Genomic DNA, 24700 nt, shown 5'->3' on the forward strand with positions numbered 1-24700 from the left:
TTAAGGTTTTTTACCTAATTTTTTCTTAGCAAAAATCAAGGGTGTTTATCTACTTTTTTATGTTTTTTCTCGATGTGTTTTTTGTTTAAGATATAGATTTAAATAATAGTATACCATTAAATTTAACTTTATCATAAAATAAAAACGTAGTTAGTAATTTTTATAAAAAAATTCATAATTGGATTTCTAACTTTTAAAATATGAAAAAAGTACACATTTATATATTACAAATTAATCATTGGCTTTAAAAATTAAACCAATCAGTTTATTCAAATTCATCTAAATTTAATACATTGTCATACAAGCTTAAAATGTAAACTAAATACTTATAAAATATAAGTCAAACATCAAAATTACTTTTAAGACAATAGCTAGAAATTGTTAAGAAATCTAAATTTTTCAAGTTTTTAATTAAAGAAAAAAACATTTGTCTAAAAATTAAGTAAGTTATTCATTTATAGCACTAAACTAGTAGTAAGTTAAGATTTATTTTAATTACCTAAAACCCGGTAGCTAAACAACTTCCTAAAAATTAACCGGGTTGGTAAAACAACACCATCAACCGTTTTACAAGTTAACAATTTGTGGATTCTTCTCAATGAGCACTTGCACTTCTCCCTTCCTCTTCTTCTGCGCATCTTTCCATTTGTTCTGATTTTCTTTCTTTTCCGCTCTACGGTCCTAAAAATTATTTCACAACATAAACTTGGTATACAACTAAATACGTGTTGTTTAAAATGTAGCTATTTTATATTTAATCTATTTTTTACTTTTTTAGCTGCTTTAAAAGCCTTTTGCCTCGCCTTCTTTTCTTCTTTGGTTTCGTTTTTGTTGCGCTGGGACAGTTCAAAAGCACTCGGATGCACTACTTTCTGTCGTCAGTATAAAATCATTAGTAAATCACAAACTTTGAAATATTATACAATCAGTAATTATATAGTTATATTCATAAGAAAACTTTAACTTATGAATATACAAAAACAAAAAACTTCAACATGTGCTTCCTTAACATTCTTTACGACTTTCTTCTTCAGTTCTTTTATCCTTTCAGGCTGAATATATATTTTTTTTTAAAGACAACTACTTTTGTTGTTAAGAAATAAAGTTTTAAATTATTTAATAGCCAAAATGTAATAAAAATTATATAATATTTAGCATTAAAACTTATTATTTAACCTTAAACTTTTAATCAATTCTAATGTAGCATATATTAAATTTGAAATACTTTATATATAATGTTTAACCTTAACGTAGAACTTACCAGTTTAACGTCCATTATTTTTGGGCGATTGTATATGTTGCTGTAAGTACCTAGAAAGTGTTATATGCTTAATATGTGTTATCACTGTGAAGTCGAAATTGACTCATTATAACATGAAAACATTTAAGTTTTTATTAATGTAAAATGTTTAAATAAAACAATAAAAACCTTAGATTAAATCCAAATAGTGGAGGAGTTAAAGGCTAAACCAATATTTGCTGCTACATGAAAGCTCCGAGTATGAATTACATGAGAGTATATCATATAATATAAACTATTCAATTATGCTTTAAGATAAACTCATTTCAGGGTTGCCACTCGTTTTTTCAAAATGTTTTCCAGGTTTTTCAAATTTATTCCAAGTTTTTAAAAGTACACATTTTTGGGTTTATTTTTAGTTTAAAGTTAAGCTTAAGGTAAGATAATATATATAAAAACATTGAAAAGATACTGTAAAACTACTTTAAATATGTTTTTTACTAAAAAAAAATTGATGATGACAAAATATTTTTATTTATATGATAGATTTTTTGAGTCAAATCAAAATTTTACTACTGAACATGTGAAAATTGTTAGAATTTCAGGTTTTTCCAGGTTTCCAGGTAAAGTGGCAACCGTGTCATTTTTGTTAAACTTTTCAATACCTTCTTTTTTATTATCAATATTTTCTGAATAATACTTAAAATATATCTATTTAGTTTTTATGAGCTAGAGTAGGGGTGGACAATGTATCTTTTAGCTTGAAAACAACTTGTAAAAACTAGATGAACTTAAGATTTTTTACAACATTTTTAATTGTGCCTCTAATTCGACCTACAGTATTTAGTATTGCTAATTGAATGTTTATTTCATCAAATGTTATTTTAAATCAGTTTTTTTTTTAAAGTTTATAAAAATTAATTTTAGTCTGATCCGAGAAATTCTTTTATTTTTGCAAGTCTTGCTCACAGACTAATAAAAATTCCCAACCTTTAAACTAGAGACTTACTACTTTTAGTAGATATTTCTTTAATAGTAATTAAATTGCAGATATTAAATATTTAAAACAAAGTATTGACTAAAATGTTCAAAATAGTTTTATTTCAAAGGAAAAATGTTCTCAACTTTGTAAGGAGATATGAAGCTTATCGTTTTTAAGAAATAGATACCTTAAGTTTGAAAAAAGTTAGTCAAAAACTTTATAAAATGCAGATTTAATCCAAACGTATTTTTAGTTTGCACATTCAAAAAATAAAATCTACAAATTAAGACTTCATCAGCTACCTAACTTCCCCTATGTTTATAACATGCAATAGATATAGGTTAGTTTAATATACATAATGATAAATACTTTAACAGTTTTATAGGTTTTTAATCAGACTGTAAAATTAGTAAATTGTTCAATACTTTTTATATTACTACACAAATTTGTTTTTCAATTAAGGTATGTATACCTTTAATCCAAGTTTAAAATCTAAGCTTTAAAAAATGAAAACTTTAATCTGTTTACACTTGAAAAGACTAAACCACACTTAAAACGCCATAGGTCTTAATTTTAAACTAATGATAAAACCAACTTAAAATGGAAACGCAATCGTGTTCTACCGGTTTGACTTTCTTGTAAATGGTCACCAGGTCCTCGTCGTGATCTCGCTCCTGAGTGAACTTGGCGAGAATGGCCTTCTTACTGTGATCGTCCAACTTTTGAAACTCATTCTTTTTATTGTGTCTTATCCTAAACAGAAGTTTGTCGTAACTTGTATAAAAATACATGTTAAACATTTTATCGAAAATCTTGAAAATAAACAATATTTGCAATTACACTTTAATTAGTTTAATTTTTTCAAATATACTTTAGTTATCCTAAATACCCATAAACTAGGATCTTTTTTAATCAAAACCCAGATCTTTAAGATCGGTAATTCACTATTTATATGTTTTTAAATAATTATTGTAAACTACAACAATAATATAATTTTGTTATTGTTTTTAAACTAGTGCAAAATTTTAGATATATAACTTATAAAAGTATATTACAACTTCTTATTTATCTATTTTCTTTATAATTTATTCAAAAAAAAATATGAAAAAGTTAAAATAATTTAAGAATAACTTTTTTAATAAAAATGAGTATACCCAAAACAAATAATTGTTAGTTTGTCATGAAAAAAGATGGCAAGATTATGAATCAATTAACATGCTTTTATTATAAAATCTATCAAAAAAGTAACAAAACATATAGCAACAAGTTGCAAATTATAAACTTGAAAAATTTTAGTACCTTCTGTAGGAACAAAAAACATCTGTAAACGTTTGTAAACCTTTATTGTTTGTAAACAAAAACGAGTCAATTACTATTGTTAGAAGTATTTAATAATATAAACCTGCTTAATGGTTTAATTAGGTCTTTCAAGGGAATTTTTGTTATAAATTTTCTGAGTTTATTATTTTAAATTAAAAACATTTTAATTATTAACCATGGATTTGTTGCTCTTACCAATTAATTGGATGCAATATTTTTATCCATTAATCCGGCAGATCACTAACAAATTCATATACAAAAAAATACATTTGCCTTTGAAAATTATTTTTTTAATTATTATCGCTAATAAAATCATATTATATTTGAAAAAATTAACATCGTTTTTCATCTTTTTATTATAAATAATAATTTTATAATAACTAAATAAAAATAATTTAAAAATAAAAATAATTTTATAATAACTAAGTTATAGTTATTTTTAATAAAAGAAGAACCAGTACTAGGGAATAAAAAATAGATCCGGATCCGGCAAGATCTTAATTTGAAAAAATAGATCCGAATCCAGCCAAATCTTAAATATATATGAGTATCAGAATACTTAAAAAATGTTTTTACACACTAACTTAATATTTATTACATGCAATCTTTACCATGAATTTTATCGTTAAATAACAATTAAACTATAATTAAAAAAACAAAAACTATAATAAAATTAACAATCAAACTTTTCTTCTTCAAAGAATAGACAATTATATTTAATTTATCAAAAATATATACAATAACAACATGTAACGGTTTTTAATTTATATAACAACGCATTTATAATTATCTACAACATGTGAAAATACTCAGCACGTCAGTTATTAATGCTCAAAAATTCAACTTACGTGGCTTGCCTAATGAAAGTTTCAGGGTCAATACCAGATTCAAAGTCGTCCAAATCATCATTGTACTTTAGAGTTTCTGCCATGTTATCACCAAATCCGTTTCCATGCATCATCCTCAATTTACCCTACAAACAAAATATTGCGTATATTCTAAATGTGTGCTCTGTTTTGAGTTTTAGATCGAGTAAACTTAGGACATTCTGCTATATACTTGTATAACTGAGTGCCTTATGAATTTCGAATAACTTAAAATGTAAAGTTTTTAGAATTTTAAGGATATGAATTACTTTACCTACTAATGTTATTACATTATCAATTTAGTTATAAAACTAACAGGTATTAGTGAGTAGAAGCTATTTTAATTATTTAATTTTGTTAAATTATATAAAAAAACTATAAAAATTAAAAAAAAATAATTTGAATTACATTAACAATTAAAATCTAAAACAAAACAGGTATTAGTGAGTAGAGCTTATGCAATTTTGATTAACATAAGGTTTGATCACACCAATTCGATCATTAGACCACAAGCCTTCGGTAGACTGAGAACGGTTTCGTCCTTATTAGAACTAATCAGTCAGTCAGTGACAACCAAAAATCCTGCAGTAATCAATCTACAAACGGTCTATCATGCTTTCACATGATTTTATGCAGTTTTGATATTCTCAATTGTATAATACAATATATTACTTAAGCCTCAACTAAAAAAATTATTAAGTTAACCAACATCAAGTAAACATAAAAACACGTGAGAAGATCAAAGCAATCATAGCCGATTAATCAATCAAAAACATTTTACAACCCAACAACAAGTAACGAACCACTTCGAACTGCTTGTCTACGAACTGCAGCCCTTCATTTCTGCGCATGACGGATGCGGACTGCATGGACATTTTGGAGAAGCATGTCTGCCGGTCCTCGTGCGCGTTCTCGTTGTCCCAATCGTCGTCGGACGGAACGCAATTTCCGTCGTTCGAGCTGCAGAAACCGTCGTTCGAACCATTTAAAGTTCGGTCGTCGTCGAAATCTCCGGCTCTGGAATCAGCATCAGACCTGGAAAATTACAAGGTGAAAAGTAAGTTACAGACTTTGTGCTGTGCACATTATAATCTGATAAATGAAACAAAACTTTAACGACATGTCAACTTTTATAAATTATTTTATAATTACAAAATACTTGAGAATTGTTATATAAAGGCTTTTTAAAATAAAATCAAGTTTTTTATTATTGCTGAATATATTTCGCTACCTTTTGCAGCTATACCAAAGCAAACAAGGCTTATTTAGCGAAGAAAATTTACAAATAAACTTGTTAAAATTTGGATGTAGATAAATAAATTTAGTTATTCTAAGCCAGCTTATTTCGAAAATGCTAATGCATAGTTTTTTTTTGAATAAATTTATTCGTATGTAATAGTAAACTTACTGAATAAAAAAAACGTTAACTTGTAAATTTAAAACACAAATATTTTTGAAGCCCAATACTAGCATGAATCACCATAAACTAACACAAGCCAGCCTGAGTTAATTTCTCTTTCTTTTATTTTTGATTACAAACTAATAATGAAAAAATGCAGTTACAATGATAAACTTAATTTTGAAGCAATGGAGCAAAAAAAAAAACAAACAATAAAAATAAAAGAAAGCGAAATATAACTTGGTATAATCTATTATTCTGTAGTTCAGTCAAAGCAAATATCGGCAGAGAATTTATAAATCTAGTAAAAAAAACATTTCAACAAAAATAAACCATTATCAAAGATCTTTAACAAACATAATATGCGAATCAGTTATTCATGTATAGCGAATTTGAGAGATTATTTAAGTCACACAATCAAAGGATCTTAAACAAAAGTAATTTAATCAGAAATCAGTGTAATTGGGCTGGTGGCAGCATATATGATTTGAAAGGGGGCAATTGCCGTTCGGAGAACATTATTTACAAGGCAACAGTTAACTCTGACTTTGAAAAGAAGTTCTACATCAGCTTATTCTCAACTCAGTTCAAATTCAGGTAAAAATCTTTTATAGGTGGTGTATACGAAAATGAGACTGAGCTTTCGAAGTATGTTTGTAACATAAAGCGCAAAAACATTGATTTAAAATTAAGTTGGAAGGTGATAAAAAGAGCACAGCCAATAGCAGATGGTAATAACCCTATTTGTAGGCTATGCTTAAAAGAATCAACAGCCATTGTCTATGCATTAAACAGAGTTACCACATGTTTTTTCAAAAATTTTTCCAGATTTTTTTAAAATTCATCCAGGTTTTAAAAAGTACACATTTTTGGGTCTATTTATAGTTTAAGTTAAAATAAAGGTAAGAAACTGTGTTAAATAGTACAAAAACATTGAAAGGATACTGTATGGCTACTTTGAATATGTTTTTTAATAAAAATAAATTTTGATCATGACAAAAAAAAAATTTATATGATAAATTTTTTGAGTAAAATCGAAAATTTACTACTAAACATGTGAAAATTGTTAAAATTCAAGGTTTTTCCAGGTTTTTTTTGACTAAATTATTTATTTCCAAGTTTTTCAAGGTTTTTCCAGGTAAAGTGGCAACCCTGATTAAAAAAGGAAGGTTGTTTAAATAAGAGGGGTGAATTCATATCGCCTTGTCGGCATATGAAAAAGCTCCTTAAAAAATACTATAAATTTTAAAGTATTTTATGTTTGCTTAACTGTGGTTTTTGTGAAATTTAGTTGTTTGTTTAGTAAGATGGAAGATCAATTTTTGCACCGAATATTTGTAGTGTACAATATTCAATTCTTAGAATGTTTTTTGTATAACTTTTGCATCTCTGTTTACCAAAATGCATTCTTTTTTAAATTTGAACTAGCTGAAGATTAAAAACAATCTTTATATATATATATATATTAAAAAATACAGAAAACAACTTAAAGTTCAATTTAACACGTTACAGTAAATTAGTAACAGTAAATTTACTTTTTTCTCATCTAAAATTATTACACAAGTTATTAATTTTAGGATTCAAATAAAAGTAAAAAAAATCTTTTTTAAAGTAGACCTGGCGCAAAGCGGAAAATTTTAGCAAATAATCGAAACCAAATTTAAATATTAAGCACTACCTAAATGTTATAACATAGTTAGCTAATTAATAACAAAAACTATCAACTCGTTTAAATACCACTTTATTGCAAGAGACAAGACTTTTTCATTACAAACTTTATTAAAAAATGAAGCGCTTTCGGAATTCACAAATTCCCTTTTTTAAAATAATAATTAAAGAGCATATTACTGCAACTAATAGTGCGGTATTTAAACATATCGCAAATTGTCCATTTTGTATAAATTGTAACAACATGTTTTAGGATCATTAAAATGTGCAGTTCCTTTAATGATTTATTATAATAGAGGCTTTACTAACTAAAAAACTTCAACCAAATTTATATAATCAGCTTGGTCCTGATAAAGGATCAAGAGTAACTATCATTTTGTTTTAATTGGTTTTTTTACTAAAAAAATCCATTTTCGTTAATTAATTGTCGTTTTAATTGTTGTGTTTTGTATAAACAACAAAAAATATCGGCGAAAGTCTGCAGAACAGAAGTCCGGACTTTCGTTTGCCGTGAGACAAGCTCAAATTTAACAAAAGGGTTGATCATGCCAATTCGATCATTAGACCACAAGTTTCGGTAGACTGAGACCGGTTTCGTCCTTATTAGGACTCTTCAGTCAGTCACAACTGAAAAACTTGTAGTTTATCATGCTTTCACATGAGGCAACCATTTGCTGGCAATGATTAGTGACGTCAGCATTGTCTTTGCCGTGCAACGTTTAAAACATTGTCCACTAGGCAAGACATTCGGTTGTGACTGACTGATGAGTCCTAATAAGGACAAAACCGGTCTCAGTCTACCAAAACTTGTGGTCTGATAATCGAATTGGCATGATCAACCCTTTTGTTTTGTATAAATGATTTAGTTTCCCTCTACTTATATTATTTTTACTTAATTTGTGAGTGTTTAGTATTTTTGACAAGGGAGTTTGTGAATTCTAAAAGCGCTTAAATTTTTAGTAAAATTTATAATGAAAAAGTTTTGTGTCTTGCAATAAAGTGGTATTTTAATCCATTTGAAGGTCTATCTATATCTGAATTATCAACTCTTTTGTTTTTAACTTTAAACTAGCCTGCGTTTTAAAATAACTTAAAAAGTTCTAGCTAGTCTGTGTTGGCCTTAGTTTTTTCATCTTAAATTATATTGAGTTAGAATGGACGCGTAAAAATGCTAATCAGTACTGCTAAACAAACTTAATTATTGTAATTATTATAAACTTTTGTAGCTTTTTTGCATAACATTCTTTGCATAACATTTTTAGATTGATACAATTTTTCATTCAACTTAAAAAAACTGATATAGGTTTTAAAACGATTTAAAAATAAATAAATAAAGTATGTTTTTAATATTCTATGTGCTTTTCACAATATTATTGACGTTAAACAAACTTTTAGACGATTTTTAAGAAAATAGTTTAACTTAAGAAATATCAAAGGTTTTTATACTGTATTAGCAGGAATGCTACTCGTTTTTTCAAAAATTTTTCCAGGTTTTCCAAATTTCTTCCAGGTTTTCAAAAGTACACACTTTTTGGTCTATTTTAAGTTTAAAGTTGAAGGTAAGCAACTGTGTTAAATAATATAAAAACTTTAAGATACTGTAAAGCTACTTTAAACATGTTTTTTACTAAAAAATTTTTTGATGATGACAAATTTGTTTATTTATCTGAAAGAATTTTTGAGTCAAATCAAAATTTTACTACTGAACATGTGAAAATTGATAAAATTCCAGGTTTTTCAAGGTATTTTTATTGATTTTTGTTCAAAATTCCAGGTTTTTCCAGGTTTTTATCAAAACTTCTCAAATTCCAGGTTTTTCAAGGTTTCCAGGTAAAGTGGCAACCCTGTGTATTAGGTATTAATTTCAAGACTTAACATCGTTTAGAAATTATAGGACTATTATTCAGTCTGCAGTTAAGAAACTAAAAAATATATAACTAAGGTTCTTAAATTTATTTACAAAAAAATCGGTATTGTAATACAAAATAGTTGGTTAGGTATATTTATAAACAAAATATTTCAGTATTGCTTAATCATAGACCGGGGTTTCTCAAACTTTTTTTTAATGGCTGCCTTTAAAGAGATTACTCAAAAAACTACCACTAAAAGCACCTAAAACCTTTTTTATTTTCGTCATCAACAACTCCTGAATATCTACTGTAAGTGTAAAATTATGACCTCATGGCCCCCTGTGGTTCCTTAACTGTACATACCCCCCCCCCCTTTAACCACTTTGCTGCTCATGGCCCACTTCGGTTAGCCCTGCAATAGACTAATACAGTAAGTTACAATGGCAAACTTTTTATAGTATGTACATATCCTTTAAAATGAGTTTTGAACACTGTTAATAAAAAATATCGAGAAAAACAAAAAAAGCAAACTGACACTTCATCATCTTCTTTCAACACATCAAATATTTCACCAAGCTCACAATCGTCATTGTCAACTTCATTAAAATTTTCCACTCCATCGTAATCGTCAAAATCGTCATCCAACATTTCTCTGATGTCAACATCCATGTCAAGCATCAAACCTGTTAAAGTTTCAATTTCGGCATGAAGAAAATTTTCAAGTTTACATAGATAGAACTATTGAACATTAAACACGCAAATTTTATGTTAAAGATTTGTTTATACTGTCCATTTAGCAACTGCTACTAAATTAATGTTTGAGTCATTTAAAAATGATGTACATTAATATTTTACAAAATAAATTAGTTCATAAATAATTTTTTTGAAGATAAAACCAAAATTGTAGATGTTAAGAGCTTAGATCTACTAGTGTTAAATCCAATACTGTTTTATAATAACATTGAGAAATTTAATCTTATAATACTGAAGTTGTAACACTTCAAAAATATTTTTTTGAACTTTCATATAAAAGAATTATTATAAATTATAAACTTCAATTAACACTGATACAATATTTACAACTAAACGTATTATCTACTAAATCAAAAAATATTTGATGAAAGACAGATACCAAAAGTCAAAGGAACCACAAAATCATTGATTCAAAGAAATTAAAGCCAACCTTGATCCAGGTCTTTATGAAGAAGAGATTTTTCCGCTTCGAACTCAGAAGGTAGAACAACAGCCGGCAATTTATGGTGTTCTCTTCCGTTGACCATCATTGGTGTTTGCTCTTCATCTTCTTCTTTTAAAGGAGCTAATAATGCTGAAATGGTAATAATGGGATGCATTAAGTATAAATGTAATTATGATGTTTTATTTTTTTTCATAAACACAATATCATTCTTTATAATAGTAGTATTAAACTATTCCAAAGCAAAAAGGTTTTTTTTTTACAACCAAAACATATTTTTAGATTTTTATATTTGCTTGAGATACTTTATTTTCATTGAATAATATTTATAGTTGTTAAAAGGTTTTTATCTTCTACCGTTTACACAATAGCGTAAAAAGTCTAATTTCAAATTTATTTAGTTAGTTATACGCTAGCTGAATAGTTTGACGTTCATTTTAAACAAAATTAGTTTTGTAACAAAAAAAACGCTTTTTGAATTAGTTCCACTTAGCAATTTTTTTCGATGTGTTTTAAATGTGTTTTAAAACTTTCTTAAAAATAACTCATTACAAAATTGAAGTTTTTAACTTGGAGATTCTAAATGTAATTTTGTATTTCTAAGCTTTCAAGAAAAGTAACTATAAAATAAGTGTCCTTCAAATATTTCATATAGATCTTTAATAGTTAATTTTATTAATATTTATACCATAGGTTACTCGACATTATTAGTAGAATGTAATCTATGGTTTAAAACTTTTTATAAGTTCAAATACTAATATTCGTCAAAATACCCTCATGGTCAAGAAAACAGATACCAATAGAATTGTTTGAAATTTTTTTTTTACTATGCATATTTTAAACAAACCAGAACGAGTGTTACGCAAAGAACCAGCTTCAGGTTTCTCCGTGTTTACCATGTGCTGCAAGTAATTGTAGTCATCATTAAAATGAATTCCGTTATTATACTCTTTCTGCCATCGTCTAAGCTTACCAGCTGTCGTCTAAAAATTAAAAATAAACAAACTTAAAAAGTTTCTTTTTTTTACAGCAACATAGAGTGTATACTTGTAGTAATTATTAAGAACACATCAATTTCTCTATGTTCAACAAATATTTAAAAAAGAGCTAGTTTTATCTTGGCAGACTAGCAGAATTCAACTAAATTTTATGGGTGTATTTTAATTTTTAAATTACTATATTGATAATTAAGATATTGATAATTTTTCTAAAAATTAATTAAACTGTATATTTAAAAATATTTGAGGCTTCAATTTTTGAAATGTTATAGACATAAAAAAGTTGAAAGATTAGAAAATTTTAATGGATATTAGGGGTAGGGAGTACAGCACATTTTTTTGGTCATATTGTAATATTCATTTAAGTACATATGATTTGTATGTGTTTTTGCATCATTAAAAAGAATCTTAAAAAAAAAACTTTAATTCAAAAAAAAAGTTTGCCGCCCAAAAAACCAATTTCAACACCAAAAATCACATACTTTGATTTTTTTACTTTATCAGTAATAAAATCACTTATACATGTCCTAGACTTACAATTTATGTCTTAAATGAAATGTTATACTTATTGACAAGTATTTAAAGACATATTAACTGCTTTTGATGTTTTAAGACGTCATAATCACCCTTAATGTGCAAAATTTCTCTGTAAAATGTAGGGGTAGGGAGTACAGCACATTTCTTTGGTCATATTGTAAAACTCAAATAAGTACATATGGTTCGAATGTGTCTTTGCAAAAGAATATATAAAAAAAGTTATAATTTTGCAAAAAAAAAGTTGCTGCCCAAAAAACTGATTTCAACCCCAAAAATTACGGGAGCGGGTCAGAATGACACAGCGACAAAATGACACGGTCGTCAAATAGACACGGTGCGTCACTTTGGCACAGCGACAAAATGACACGGTGCGTCACCTTGGCACAGTGCGTCACTTTGGCACGGAGGGTCACTTTGGCACGGCGACAAAATGACACGGTGCGTCACTTTGGCACAGAGGGTCACTTTGGCACGGCGACAAAAAGACACGGTGCGTCACTTTGGCACAGCGACAAAATTACACGGTGCGTCACCTTGGCACGGTGCGTCACTTTGGCACGAAGGGTCACTTTGGCACAGCGACAAAATGACACGGTGCGTCACTTTGGCACGGAGGGTCACTTTGGCACGGCGAAAAAATGACACGGTGCGTCACTTTGGCACGGAGGGTCACTTTGGCACAGCGACAAAACGACACGGTGCGTCACTTTGGCACGGAGGGTCACTTTGGCGCAGCGACAAAATGACACGGAGGGTCACTTTAGCACAGCGACAAAATGACACGGTGGTTAATAAGGGAGGGAACGATTTGTTGTGAAATTTCAATGTTTATTGGTATGGACAACGATCTTATTTTTCTAGGAAACTTTTCGGTTTCCTGTCTTCCAACCGGTTTTGTAGAATCAGCAACAATAATTAACACATTGATTAACTTTTAAAACAAAGACCGCAGGAATTTTTGATCGTGACTTCATATAATAAAGTGAAACACGTAATGTTTATACCTTATATTGTCCACCGTCGTACTTACAAACAACATGCTCATTTTTAAGCAGTAGCAAGGTGTTAGGTGTGCTTAAAAGCTGTGCTTAATAAACGACAACTAGTTGTTTGTATCAAACAACGTTCACAAAGATGCAAAAACAGCAACTTTTTTAACAAAATACGACTGCCAAAATTAAAGGGAATTTATTTTTGATTTCTTTCGAATGGAAAAACTTAAACACAGTTTAGTACTAGAACTTGAAACGAGTAATAAAAATTAGAAAATTACTTGCCATTTTACGTCTAAAAAGATAAAAACTCATATAAACATATTTTTTAAACTTCAGCAACATTCTGATTTAAAAAATACAATCTTCATTTTAGATCAATTAATTAAGTATTTTAAAACAATAAACTAGTAGGTGTATATACAGAGGAAAATTTGTTTTATGAACTAAAACTCAGACGTTATCGAAAGCAACTTTTCTGCTGTTGTAATTCTAAATTCTAATGCGGTTCTTATTTTACGTTTTAGTGCTTAAAAAAATTAATACTTGCGCTCTTTTGGCGACTTAATAGGTTGCAACTAAAATACTGCATTCCCTGACGAAAATATAACAATAATTTTTTGTTTTTACTTTTTCATCAAAAAGAAATTAACTACTAATTAATAAACAATATTGTTTTAAAATTTTAGAAAAAAGTTTTTAAAAATTCTAAAAAATGTATTTATTTTTACAAAAAACTCCTTTTTTTATTCGCAAGATTAAAAATAGAAAATAAAATATTATTTTCATAACAGAGTTAAGACAAAACCGAGTTTTCAAAACTTTGTAATAAAACTCAAGAATATAAAGTAGAAGAAATGTTTTACAAGCAAACTAAAATCTGCTTTTACTGTATTATTATGAAATTTATTTACTGATTTTGTATTAAATATAAATGTAATTAAATCCTTATATGCAATATAATACTATTTTAGACTAAAAAGTTTTGTAAAAATAAAAATGACTTAAAGTATTAACTTTAATAGAATGGCTGCAGCTTTAATTAGAAGGCTGCAGCAGCAATGTTGTATGTATAACATCTTCTAATGATTTTTTTTTTAAGGTCATAAATATATAAACGCGCATGAATGGTTGCACACTTTTAACTTTCTTAATACTATTTTTAACTTTTTCATAAATTTAGGCTCCAAGTCCGTTTATTTTAATTATTTGCTTTTAGACAAGTTTATTATATATTTTCAATACAGAGTTTTAAGTAAACATCTTAACTTATTAACTTTTGTTGAATATAAATATATATACATATTTAATATAAATGGCTAGTTAACACAAAAGTAGCTTAACTCTGTATTTTTATAAACTAGAGTTAAAACACGCATGACTTATTCTTACTACGAAATAACTCTGTATTAAATTAAACCTTAGTTATTTTTTATAACATTTCCTAAAATAATAAATTTTATTCAGTACATAAATGTGAAAAATCGTGAAACGTAAAAAATAAAACTTAAGAATATTTTTGTTTTTATACTATGACTTAAATTTAAAAGCAATGTATCATATATAGTTTCAAATGTATCAAGCTACTATAGTTTAGAAAAAATATAAAAAATATTTTGTTTAACTAATTACTATCGAAATTTTACAATTAAAAGTTATATCACTGAAGAAGTTTAATTTTGCTTATAAGTTTGTTAATCCATGCTATAGTGACGCACCGTGTCATTTTGTCGCTGTGTCAAAGTGACGTATCGTGTCATTTTGTCGCTGTGCCAAAGTGACCCTCCGTGCCAAAGTGACGCACAGTGTCGTTTTGTCGCTGTGCCAAAGTGACCCTCTGTGCCAAAGTGACGCACCGTGTCATTTTATCGCTGTGCCAAAGTGACGCAGCGTGCCAAAGTGACGCAGCGTGCCAAAGTGACGCAGCGTGCCAGAGTGACGCACCGTGTCATTTTGTCGCCGTGCCAAAGTGACGCACCGTGTCATTTTGTCGCCGTGCCAAAGTGACCCTCCGTGTCGAAGTGACGCACCGTGCCAAAGTGACGCACCGTGTCGTTTTGTCGCTGTGCCAAAGTGACGCACCGTGCCAGAGTGACGCACCGTGTCATTTTGTCGCTGTGCCAAAGTGACGCACCATGTCATTTTGTCGCCGTGCTAAAGTGACCCTACGTGTCGAAGTGACGCACCGTGCTAAAGTGACGCACGGTGTCGTTTTGACGCTGTGTCATTCTGACACCCACCCAAAATTACATATTTTTCGATTTCAACCGTAATAAACTTACTTATGCATGTCTTAGACTTATAATTTATATCTTAAATAAAAGTTTATAATTGTGGGCATAAATTAAAGACATTTCAACTGCTTTTATTGTATTATGACGTCATTATTACACTAAATATATAAATTTTGTCTGTAAAATTGTACTTTTTTTTTCTAATATAAAAAGCAAATTCTTCAGCCGTTTTGTTTTAATTTTTTTGATTTAGAATATAAAATGTATCGAGTCAGCTAGGCAGAAAGATATTACTGATGTAATGTCATTTCAATTGCATGTTAATATATACATAAAGTACATTTTAAATCACTTTCCGTTATTAGAAATTATGATTATTGAGAGCACCTGTCTAAAAGTAAAAGATCTAGACTTATATTTCATAGAAAACACATGTAAATTAATTAAAATTGGTGTAACTTTGTTCTTTAAATTTAAGAATTTTTATTTAATTAAACAATAAATGTTTATCTGTATTAATTTTTTTAGCTTTAAGTATGTTATTGTTTTCAATTTACTATTAGTTTAAGTTTATAAAGTATTGTACATCTAAATTAATTGAAATTTAATTTGTTAGTTTATTTAAATGTTTTAATTCTCTAATTTTAAAGCTTTTTTTCAAGTATTTTCTAATTTTTAATTCATAGCAGTTAATTGTTATTGTATTTACCTATATAAAATGCTTTCAATAATCAAAATTTCTAATAAGGGAAAGTGATTTAAAATGTACTTTGTATATATCAACATGCAACTGAAATGACATTACATCAGAAATATCTTTCTGCCTAGCTGACTTGACATATTTTAAATTCTAAATCAAAAAACTAAAAGTAAAAAAGCAGAAGAATTTGCTTTTTATATTAGAAAATAAAGTACAATTTTTAGACAAAGTTTGCATATTTAGCAAACAAATATACAACAAAAGCAGTTGAAATATCATTAATATATGGCCTATAATTAAAAGCTTTCATTTAAGATATAAATTAAAAGTCTAGCACATGCATAAGTAAATTTATTACTTTTTAAGTCAAAAATCGAAAAATACGTGATTTTTGGGTTTGAAATCAGTTTTTTGGGCAGCAACTTTTTTTTTTTTGCAAAATTATATTTTATTTTTAGATTCTTTTTAACTAAGCAAAAACACATTCGAATCATATGTATTTGAATGAATATTACAATAAGACCAAAAAAATGTGCTGTACTCCCTACCCCTACATTTTACAGATAAATTTTGCACATTAAGGGTGATTATGACGTCATAATACATCAAAAGCATTTAATATGTCTTTAAATATATATGAATAAGTATAAGCTTTCATTTAAGATATAAATTAAAAGTCTATGACATGTATTAGTGATTTTGTTACTGTTTAAGTAAAAAATCGAAAAGTATGTGAATTTTGAGGTTGAAATTGGTTTTTTGGGCAGCAACTTTTTTTTTTTTTTTGATTCTTCTTAATGAACCAAATCATATGCACTCATAAGTCCAGCAAACATCACCCAAATACTCCCTACCCCTATGGATATTTAGACAAGACAAGCAATAAATCTAATCTAGTTTTTAAACTAATATGGCTTTCAAACTTCATAACTAGCCTAAGTAACTGTGAAAAATAATTAAAATATAATAAAATTATGATACAGTTACCCGATTGTAAGCTAAATCAAAAAAAAATATGTATAAAGATTTTAAAAGCTTTATATTTCTTTTATAAACAACTTATTTTTTTAACTATTATACTCAAATGGTTGAATAATAAGTTAACTCTATTTTAGGAAAAAAAAACTTACTAGAAAAATAATACTTTAGTAATTAATTTGAAAAGTTAAAAGTTATTTAATTTTAAAAAGTTACACTTTATATTTTTTTAAAAAAAGGGTTGATCATGCCAATTCGGTCATCAGACCACAAGTTTCGGTAGACTGAGACCGGTTTCGTCCTTATTAGGACTCATCAGTCTAATTATTTCTCAGTCTACCGAAACTTGTGGTCTGATGATCGAATTGGCATGATCAACCCTTTTGTTAAATTTGAGCTTGTCTCACGGCAAACGGAAGTCCGGACTTGTTCTGCAGACTTTCGCCGATTTTGTTGTTTATATTTTTTTAAGAAACTACCAGAATTTAGTTCAAACTTTAGATTTGTGAATTTAACTAATAAGTAGTTTTTATAAACCAAATACAAACATTGCATGACTTAATATTATAAACTTAATATATATCAAGCTAGCCTAAGCTGACCTGAGCTTATGACAAATTGATAAAAATAATTAATCTGAGCCTTAAACAGAAAAAAACTATAAATCAAGCTTTAATACCTAGTATTACCAAAATAATAACAAAAGTACTTGATAAAAACATAATTTTCAAGAAAAAATATTTTTAAAGTTTTAAGGCAACTTTTTCAAGTCAAAAAACTAGCCTGAGATTTATAAAAAAATATCTAAAGTAGCCCAAATTAACCTATGTGTGTGGCAACCAATGATTATAAAACTTAATAATTAATGACAAAAACAACAATTTACCTAAAAATTGCTACCTACATTTTAAAACATACTAAACTATTTACCTCAGATCTCATGTCACTGAACTCAACTTTAGAACCTGGTGCTGGACAGAGTACATTTTGAGGTGCAGTATGATCAACCACGAGTGGATCTCTTTGGCCTCTAAAAAATATAAAATTACCAAATTAAGCTTAAAATAAACAAGCTAAACAAATAATTGAAAAAAAGAACAATAGTCTAATTATTTGTGGAAAACAAATTAATAACATTGTTAAATAAAAAAGTGTACAGGGTTGCTAAAAGTTGTTAGAAATGTTTTCAGTTTTTATGAATTTCTTCCAGGTTTTCTAAAGAACAAGTTTTTTGGTCTATTTCCAATATAAAATGAAATTAAAGGTAAAAATATCTTAAACACTAAAACAACATTGAAAACATAGTGTTAGGCTACTATAAATTTGATTTTTAGAAATAAAATTCTAAAATAAAATCTTTATGATATTTTTTTCATATCTTATCAAAAATTTTCTACTTCTTATGTAAAGTAGTTTAAAATTTAAGTTTTTTCAAAATTTTGCAAATTACATGACTTTTGGCAACCCTGTATGCAATTAAAACTAAAATAACAGCTTATAGTTTAAAATATTTTTACAAAATAAAATATATTTTTACTGACTTAGTAATAATTATTACTAGTAACTTTTTTCCTGTTAATAAAAGATCTAACAAACAAAATTATAAAAATTAACTTAAAATTTATAGACTAAATACAATATTGAAAAAATTGTGTTTCAGGAAATGGAAACTAAGAATTTTACATTATTATACCAAACTTATAAAAAACAAACCTTGGTTGAAGACTATAAGTAGCAGAAGTTTTTTTGTCTATGAACTTCTTTTTTCTTGCTGGCTGTTGTTGTTTATTTAAAAAATAAATTATAATTAAAGTTAAAAATGTTAACTTAAATTAAGTACACAATTAATTTTGTTTATATAATAATTATATTTAGGTAGAGTTTAGTTTAGTTTACTTTATAAAGTAATTAAATTTAAATAACTTTGGTTATGTTAAATCAATGTAAACAATGAAACTTACCATTTTAGTAGTGGTTTTTCAGTAGACAGTAATTACTTTATAAAATTATTATTAAATCTATTTCAAAGCTGATTTAAACTTTAAATAACTAAGACCTGTAGATATAATTTTTCAAATCATAAAACTTCTAAAGTTTGTTTTTATGTTAATTAGTGTTACTTAAAAACGGTTATATATAAAGAATAAAAAGGATATGACAAAAACCTAGCAAATTAATTTAAAATACTATAGTTCACTCTTTCAATCAAAAACAACTACTTTGAAAGACCTTTTTAACTTTTTTGAGAATTTTCAAACACTAAAATAGTAAACATAACAAAATCAAAAGAAAAAAAATACTTTAACAAAATTGGTTAAAAATAAAAAAATATTGAAACCAAATCAACTAAATATCATTCAAAATCTAGAAAAAAACTGGTCTAAGAAAACTTGAAACAAACATGAGTATTTTTTTTAACTTAAATTAGCCTGAGTTATCCTGAGTGTGTAGTAACTCTGCTTGTACATATAATTAAGATCGGTCCAGTTCAAACAAAAAAAAAACAATTAAAAACCAGGGACTTTCCTGTATACTTGATGGTTTTTTTTTTATTTTATTTAAGAAAATGATTTTTTTTGTAACATTGCAATTATCAAGAAAAACTAAAAGAAAACAAGAGATATAGGAATCCTGGTAGAGATATTTATGTAAAAATTAATAATAATTACATTATTCTACATTTTAGTATTAAATAAAATACCGTTGAAAAATGTTTGACATCATAAAATTCTTAATTTCAAAGTATTAATTGTATAAAAGCAGATATACACACACTTGAAATAGATATTTTTTTCTTTTTATAACATTTTCAAATTCTTATAGTTCACTAAAAACTAATCAACTCTTTAAACTATATCTATGTTATTAACCATAACATTATTTATTTATTTTAATATTTCTTAAACTTTCTTAACATTTCTATATAACCAGTTATTTAATTAAAATTAAAAGGTTGCCACTCCTTGAGTCAAAAAAACTGCCGAGTTTTTATTTCAAATCCTTTAAATAGGCTTTGACTCTTGCGCAAACTACTTATACTTTATGTTTATTTATCTACTTAATAATTAAAAGAAATGTTGTATGTGTGTACATCTGCATTAGATGTTCCCTAAACTTATGTGAAATACTGTTTTCGAAAATCAGACAACACTAGTCTTTACTCATTTTTTATTGAAAATAGGTATCTATAAGTTAAAACAAACAACTTTATTTATGAATTAAGAATTCATAAAACAATACAACTTTTTCAAACTGTACTAGTAACTAAATTTAAAAAGTATAATAAAACTTTTTAATGCATAGTCTAAACTTTTTCTTTTTTGTATCTCTAAACTCAAATCATGATAAAAATTAATTTAAGAATAAAAACAAAAACAAAAATGTTATTTCTATAAATAGTGAAGATCTAGACGCAAGACTAAAAACATTTTAAGTAAGTATTTCAAAATCAATCAAAAATAAATTCTTGAACAAAATTACCTAAAAAAACAACTAAGTATTATAACTGGATCTAATAAACTAGGTTGCCAATGTTTATTGCTAATTTTTTCTAGGTTTTCAAAATTTCTTAAATTTAATTACACATTTTAGCTACGTGAAATCTAAACTTAAGTTAAGTAATTCCATACATCTCTTATATGATAATGATAAAAACAAAACAGTAACCTCAGATTTTGAAATAGCAACACATTTTAACAAAAATTTTCAAAAAGTTTTTAAAAAAGACGAGAGTTACCAGTCTTTTAAGCTACCCCAAAAGAATTGTAGTAAGATGCAAAATTTTTTCATAACCTATGAAGACATTATAAGTTCAATTAACCACTTAAAAGATAAAATCATAAGAACGCCTGAAAACATTCCACCCTATTATATCAAGCATGTTATCCAATCAATAATTTTTCCACTTTCATTAATATTTAATTGCTCTCTAGAACTATCTGATGTTCCTAAACAATGGAAAACATCTTTTATTATTCCTGTGCACAAGAAAGGTAATATACACGATGCATTAAATTACAGACCAATATCTCTAACAAGTGGCTTTTCAAGAATTTATGAACATATTGTATCTGTAAAAATTCTCAATCACCTCTTTGATAACAAATTATTAACTAACAAACAGTTTGGTTTTGTTCCAAACCGCTCATCAACCATTCAACTGTTAACATGCTTACATTCTTGGTTAGTTCCTTATCTCAAAAATGAATTTACTAAAGTAGTTTATACGGATATTCAAAAAGCCTTTGATTCAGTATCACACAAAAGATTATTAAAAATTTTAAATCAGTATGGGCTACATGAAAGCTTAATTGATTGGTTTGATAACTTTTTAAATAATAGATCACAAAGAGTACTAATCAATAATACGCTTTCTGACTCTTTAACAATCTACAGTGGAGTACCACAAGGTGGTGTAGTTGGTCCCCTTCTCTTTTTAATCTACATTAATGATATTTGTTCAAACATTGATATTAAAAGTGAGTTAAGCTTATTTGCAGATGATGCCAAAATCTTTAGTCAGTCAAATACTTCATTACAACTATCTTTAGATAATATTTACATATGGTTAAAAACAAGAAAACTAAACTTAAATCCTAGCAAATGTAAAATTCTAACCATTAACAAAAAAGAATCTTCTCCAACTGACCTCTTAATCAATAACACCAAGTTACCAGAAATTAAAGTTTTTAAAGATTTAGGAATTTATATTTCCAAAGATTTGAAATGGAATGAACATATCAACTATTTATATAAGATTGCAAAAACTACATGTTATCAAATATTAAAAAGTTTTAAAACTAATTCTGCTTCAATTCTGACAAAACTATTTAAAACATACGTTCGCCCTAAACTTGAGTTTAGTACCCAAATTTGGTCACCCCATCTAAAAAAGGATATTAACAAAATTGAATCTGTGCAAAGGAGTTTTACCCGTCATATTTGTAGTTGTTGCAACATATCTTACACGTCATATAATGATAGAATGATTAAATTCGGCTTGAAATCACTGGAATATAGAAGATGGGAATTTGATTTATTAACTCTTTACAAAATTATCAATGGCAAATATAATAGTTTTTTTAACCAGTTTTTTAATTTTTCCCAAAATAAATATCAACTCAGAGGAAATAATTTGAAAATAAAATGTAAACATGATTTTCAAAACAGTCAGTGGCAAGGCGCATTTTTTCACAGAGCAAAAGCTATGTGGAACAGACTACCTCAGGATATAGTATCTTGTGAGAGGGTAGAACAATTTCGTTTAAAGCTAAAAAGATTTGATTTAAATACGATAAATACCAGTAAAATTCACTAATTTTCCACTGTAAACAAAAGAAAAAATATTTGTTTCCCTACGCCTCCCCCCTACAAACTATTAGTTTACTTATATATTTTGTAGTTATGAATTTTGTTTTATAAGCCATGATTTTAGACAAACTTCTTTACTGTGTGTACTAAGTAATATATAAATTTGAATTTTTTGAATTGAATTTTCAAATTAGTTCATTTGTTTATCATATTGTGTTTAACTTTGTGTTTTCATTTAAATTATGTTTGTATATATATATATAATTTATCTTAAAGTTTTGAATATAAGTTTATTTTCTTTTTCTCTTTTTGTGTGTGTCCTGTTTAAGTGGCTCAGGTTTTGATGCCTGAGTCCAACATTGCACAATAAACAATATAATAATAATAATAATTTTAAGGTCTATTTTTAGTATAAAATTAATTTTAAGGTTAAAAGCTGTGTTAAATACAGGGTTGCCAAATGTGTTTGGCAAATTTTCTACAAGGTTTAATAATTTTTTTCCAGGTTTGTAAAATTACACATTTAAGGATCTATTTTTTATTTTAAAATTAAGTTTAAGATAAAAATCTGTCTTAAATAATATAACACATTGAAAAGATATATCAAAGCTTTTTGAAATGTGTTTAAAAAAAATTGATAATGACAATTTTTTTCATCTATTTAATAGATTTATTGTGTCATATCAAAATTTTACTACTTAAAATGTAAAAATTGTTTTAAATTCCAGGTTTTTTTTCCAAATATCTCAAATTCCAGGGTTTTCCAGGTTGTTTGGCAACCCTGTAAATAGAATAATGACAAAAAAAAGTTGTTTTAAAGCTTCTTTAAATGTTTTTTTTGATAAAATTTTTTTATCTATAAACAGATTTTTTGTGTAAAACCAAAATTTTACTACTTAACATGTAAATGTTGTTTAAAATTCCAGGTTTTTCCAGTATATAGTGATTTTAGTTCAAAATTCAAGGTTTTGTAGTGATTATTGTCCAAAATTCCAGGTTTTTATCAAAATTTCTTAAATTCTAGTTTTTTCTAGTTTTTTTTAGCCTAAATTGTCAAATTCCAGTTTTTTTGGTTATACTGAATAAACCTTATATTAGATTTAGAAATAATGTGCCCTGAGACTTTTTAAAAATTTTAAAACTGCCTTGAGTCATCATAAGTCTAAGAAAAATTTAAAATATCCTGAATTTCCCTGAGTAATCTTAGTTTGTGGCAACCCTGCATTAGCCATAAGCTTTTAATACTTTTGTGATAAAGTTTAACAATTTTTGCTCAATTAGTATTAGTTACAGTGTATTACAAAAGTTACACAACAAAAATTTCAGTTTTAACCTAGATAAACTTACTTATTGACTAACTAAATTAATACAAATAAATAAATATCTCTATTTAAGTAAATGTGTTGTAAATTGGGTTACAATTTTGCATTAAGTAACTTCTCAAAGTATTCAAAGTTGTCATTACAAAACCCTACACTATACTTACTATCACACATTTTGTTTTATTGACAATAATTCTATCTAATTGAAGATAAATCAGAGAAATAATTTTTTACTTCTAACTTTATCTTTTTATGTCTATTTAAAAAAACTCTACAAATTACAGTAGCTTATACATATTGCCTAATAATTGGTCTAGACTAGGGTTTCTAACAAAGGATGATTTTGCCCCCTTAAGGGCAATTTTGGATATTACATAGGGCAATAAAATATTAAAGTGGCAAAAGGCTGTTAGGTAATTAACCAGTAAAAGAGCAATATTATATTAAGGAACAAATAGTTCATAAATTGCTTCCTCCTTAGATTATAATGACAAATTAGAGAAGTCCAACTAGTACTGCTTCATGGAGCATGAGTAACTTGACTGTGTATACCTGATATTCAACATTCACATAGTTTTAATTTTATCAAAGTTCAATAAATTTCATTGAAAGAGTTTAAGACAAGCTTCTGAAACGAAAAGCTTATTACAATAGAGCTGTACAAGTCAAACTACAATTAGTTTGTACATGCAATAGACGAGAAAATAAAAAGTTAAATGCAATTTTTTTTTAATTTTTTAGCTCACAACTTTTTTTTTTATTGCTTCTAAACTCTTTTAAAAAAAGTAAAAGCGTTTTAAATATTTATTTTTTATTCATAGTTTAATTAAAACAAACAATCTTTAAAAGAATAAACTATTTTATTTAAAATGTTTTTTTTTAAGTTTTAAGTTAAAACTAAACTTAAAATTTTAGTAAAAGTTACCAAATCTAGTTGAACAAACTATCTGTATTATGTTGTATTAAGAGAAAAAAGTATTATTTAATGGTTTACTTTATTGTCTCATTTTTTGTTGCTGACTAACGATTATAGTTTTAAGTTAATTATCAACTAAAAAGTAAATAATAACTGAATTGCTACACAAAAAATTAAAATTATTCTACTATTC

The 24700-nt window shown here is 26.8% G+C and overlaps 1 protein-coding gene across 1 annotated transcript; it reads right to left on the reverse strand.

Annotated features, from left to right (window-relative positions):
• Positions 1-178: 178 nt before the first annotated feature.
• Positions 179-19017, reverse strand: LOC145829535 (protein LTV1 homolog). Its single transcript, XM_082937366.1, has 13 exons — positions 18921-19017; positions 18673-18734; positions 17890-17989; positions 11368-11503; positions 10509-10652; positions 9861-10008; positions 5212-5443; positions 4391-4515; positions 2818-2975; positions 1262-1311; positions 990-1052; positions 771-872; positions 179-681 (listed from the first exon to the last, which is right to left on the reverse strand). The coding sequence occupies exons 1-13, from the start codon at positions 18921-18923 to the stop codon at positions 568-570; spliced, it is 1437 nt and encodes a 478-aa protein (XP_082793492.1). The 5' UTR covers positions 18924-19017; the 3' UTR covers positions 179-567.
• Positions 19018-24700: the final 5683 nt, after the last annotated feature.

This window comes from Thalia democratica, chromosome 2, assembly GCF_965202585.1.
Source record: "Thalia democratica chromosome 2, ktThaDemo2.hap1.1, whole genome shotgun sequence".
Classification (NCBI taxonomy): Eukaryota; Metazoa; Chordata; class Thaliacea; order Salpida; family Salpidae; genus Thalia; species Thalia democratica.

What these genes read in the sequence shown, in the direction of transcription:
- LOC145829535 (XM_082937366.1), bottom strand. An exon ending in ACTTATAGTCTTCAACCAAG is followed by an intron (nt 17,990 to 18,672) that starts GTTTGTTTTTTA and finishes TATATTTTTTAG; the next exon opens with AGGCCAAAGAGATCCACTCG. An exon ending in TCATAAAGACCTGGATCAAG is followed by an intron (nt 10,009 to 10,508) that starts GTTGGCTTTAAT and finishes AAACTTTAACAG; the next exon opens with GTTTGATGCTTGACATGGAT.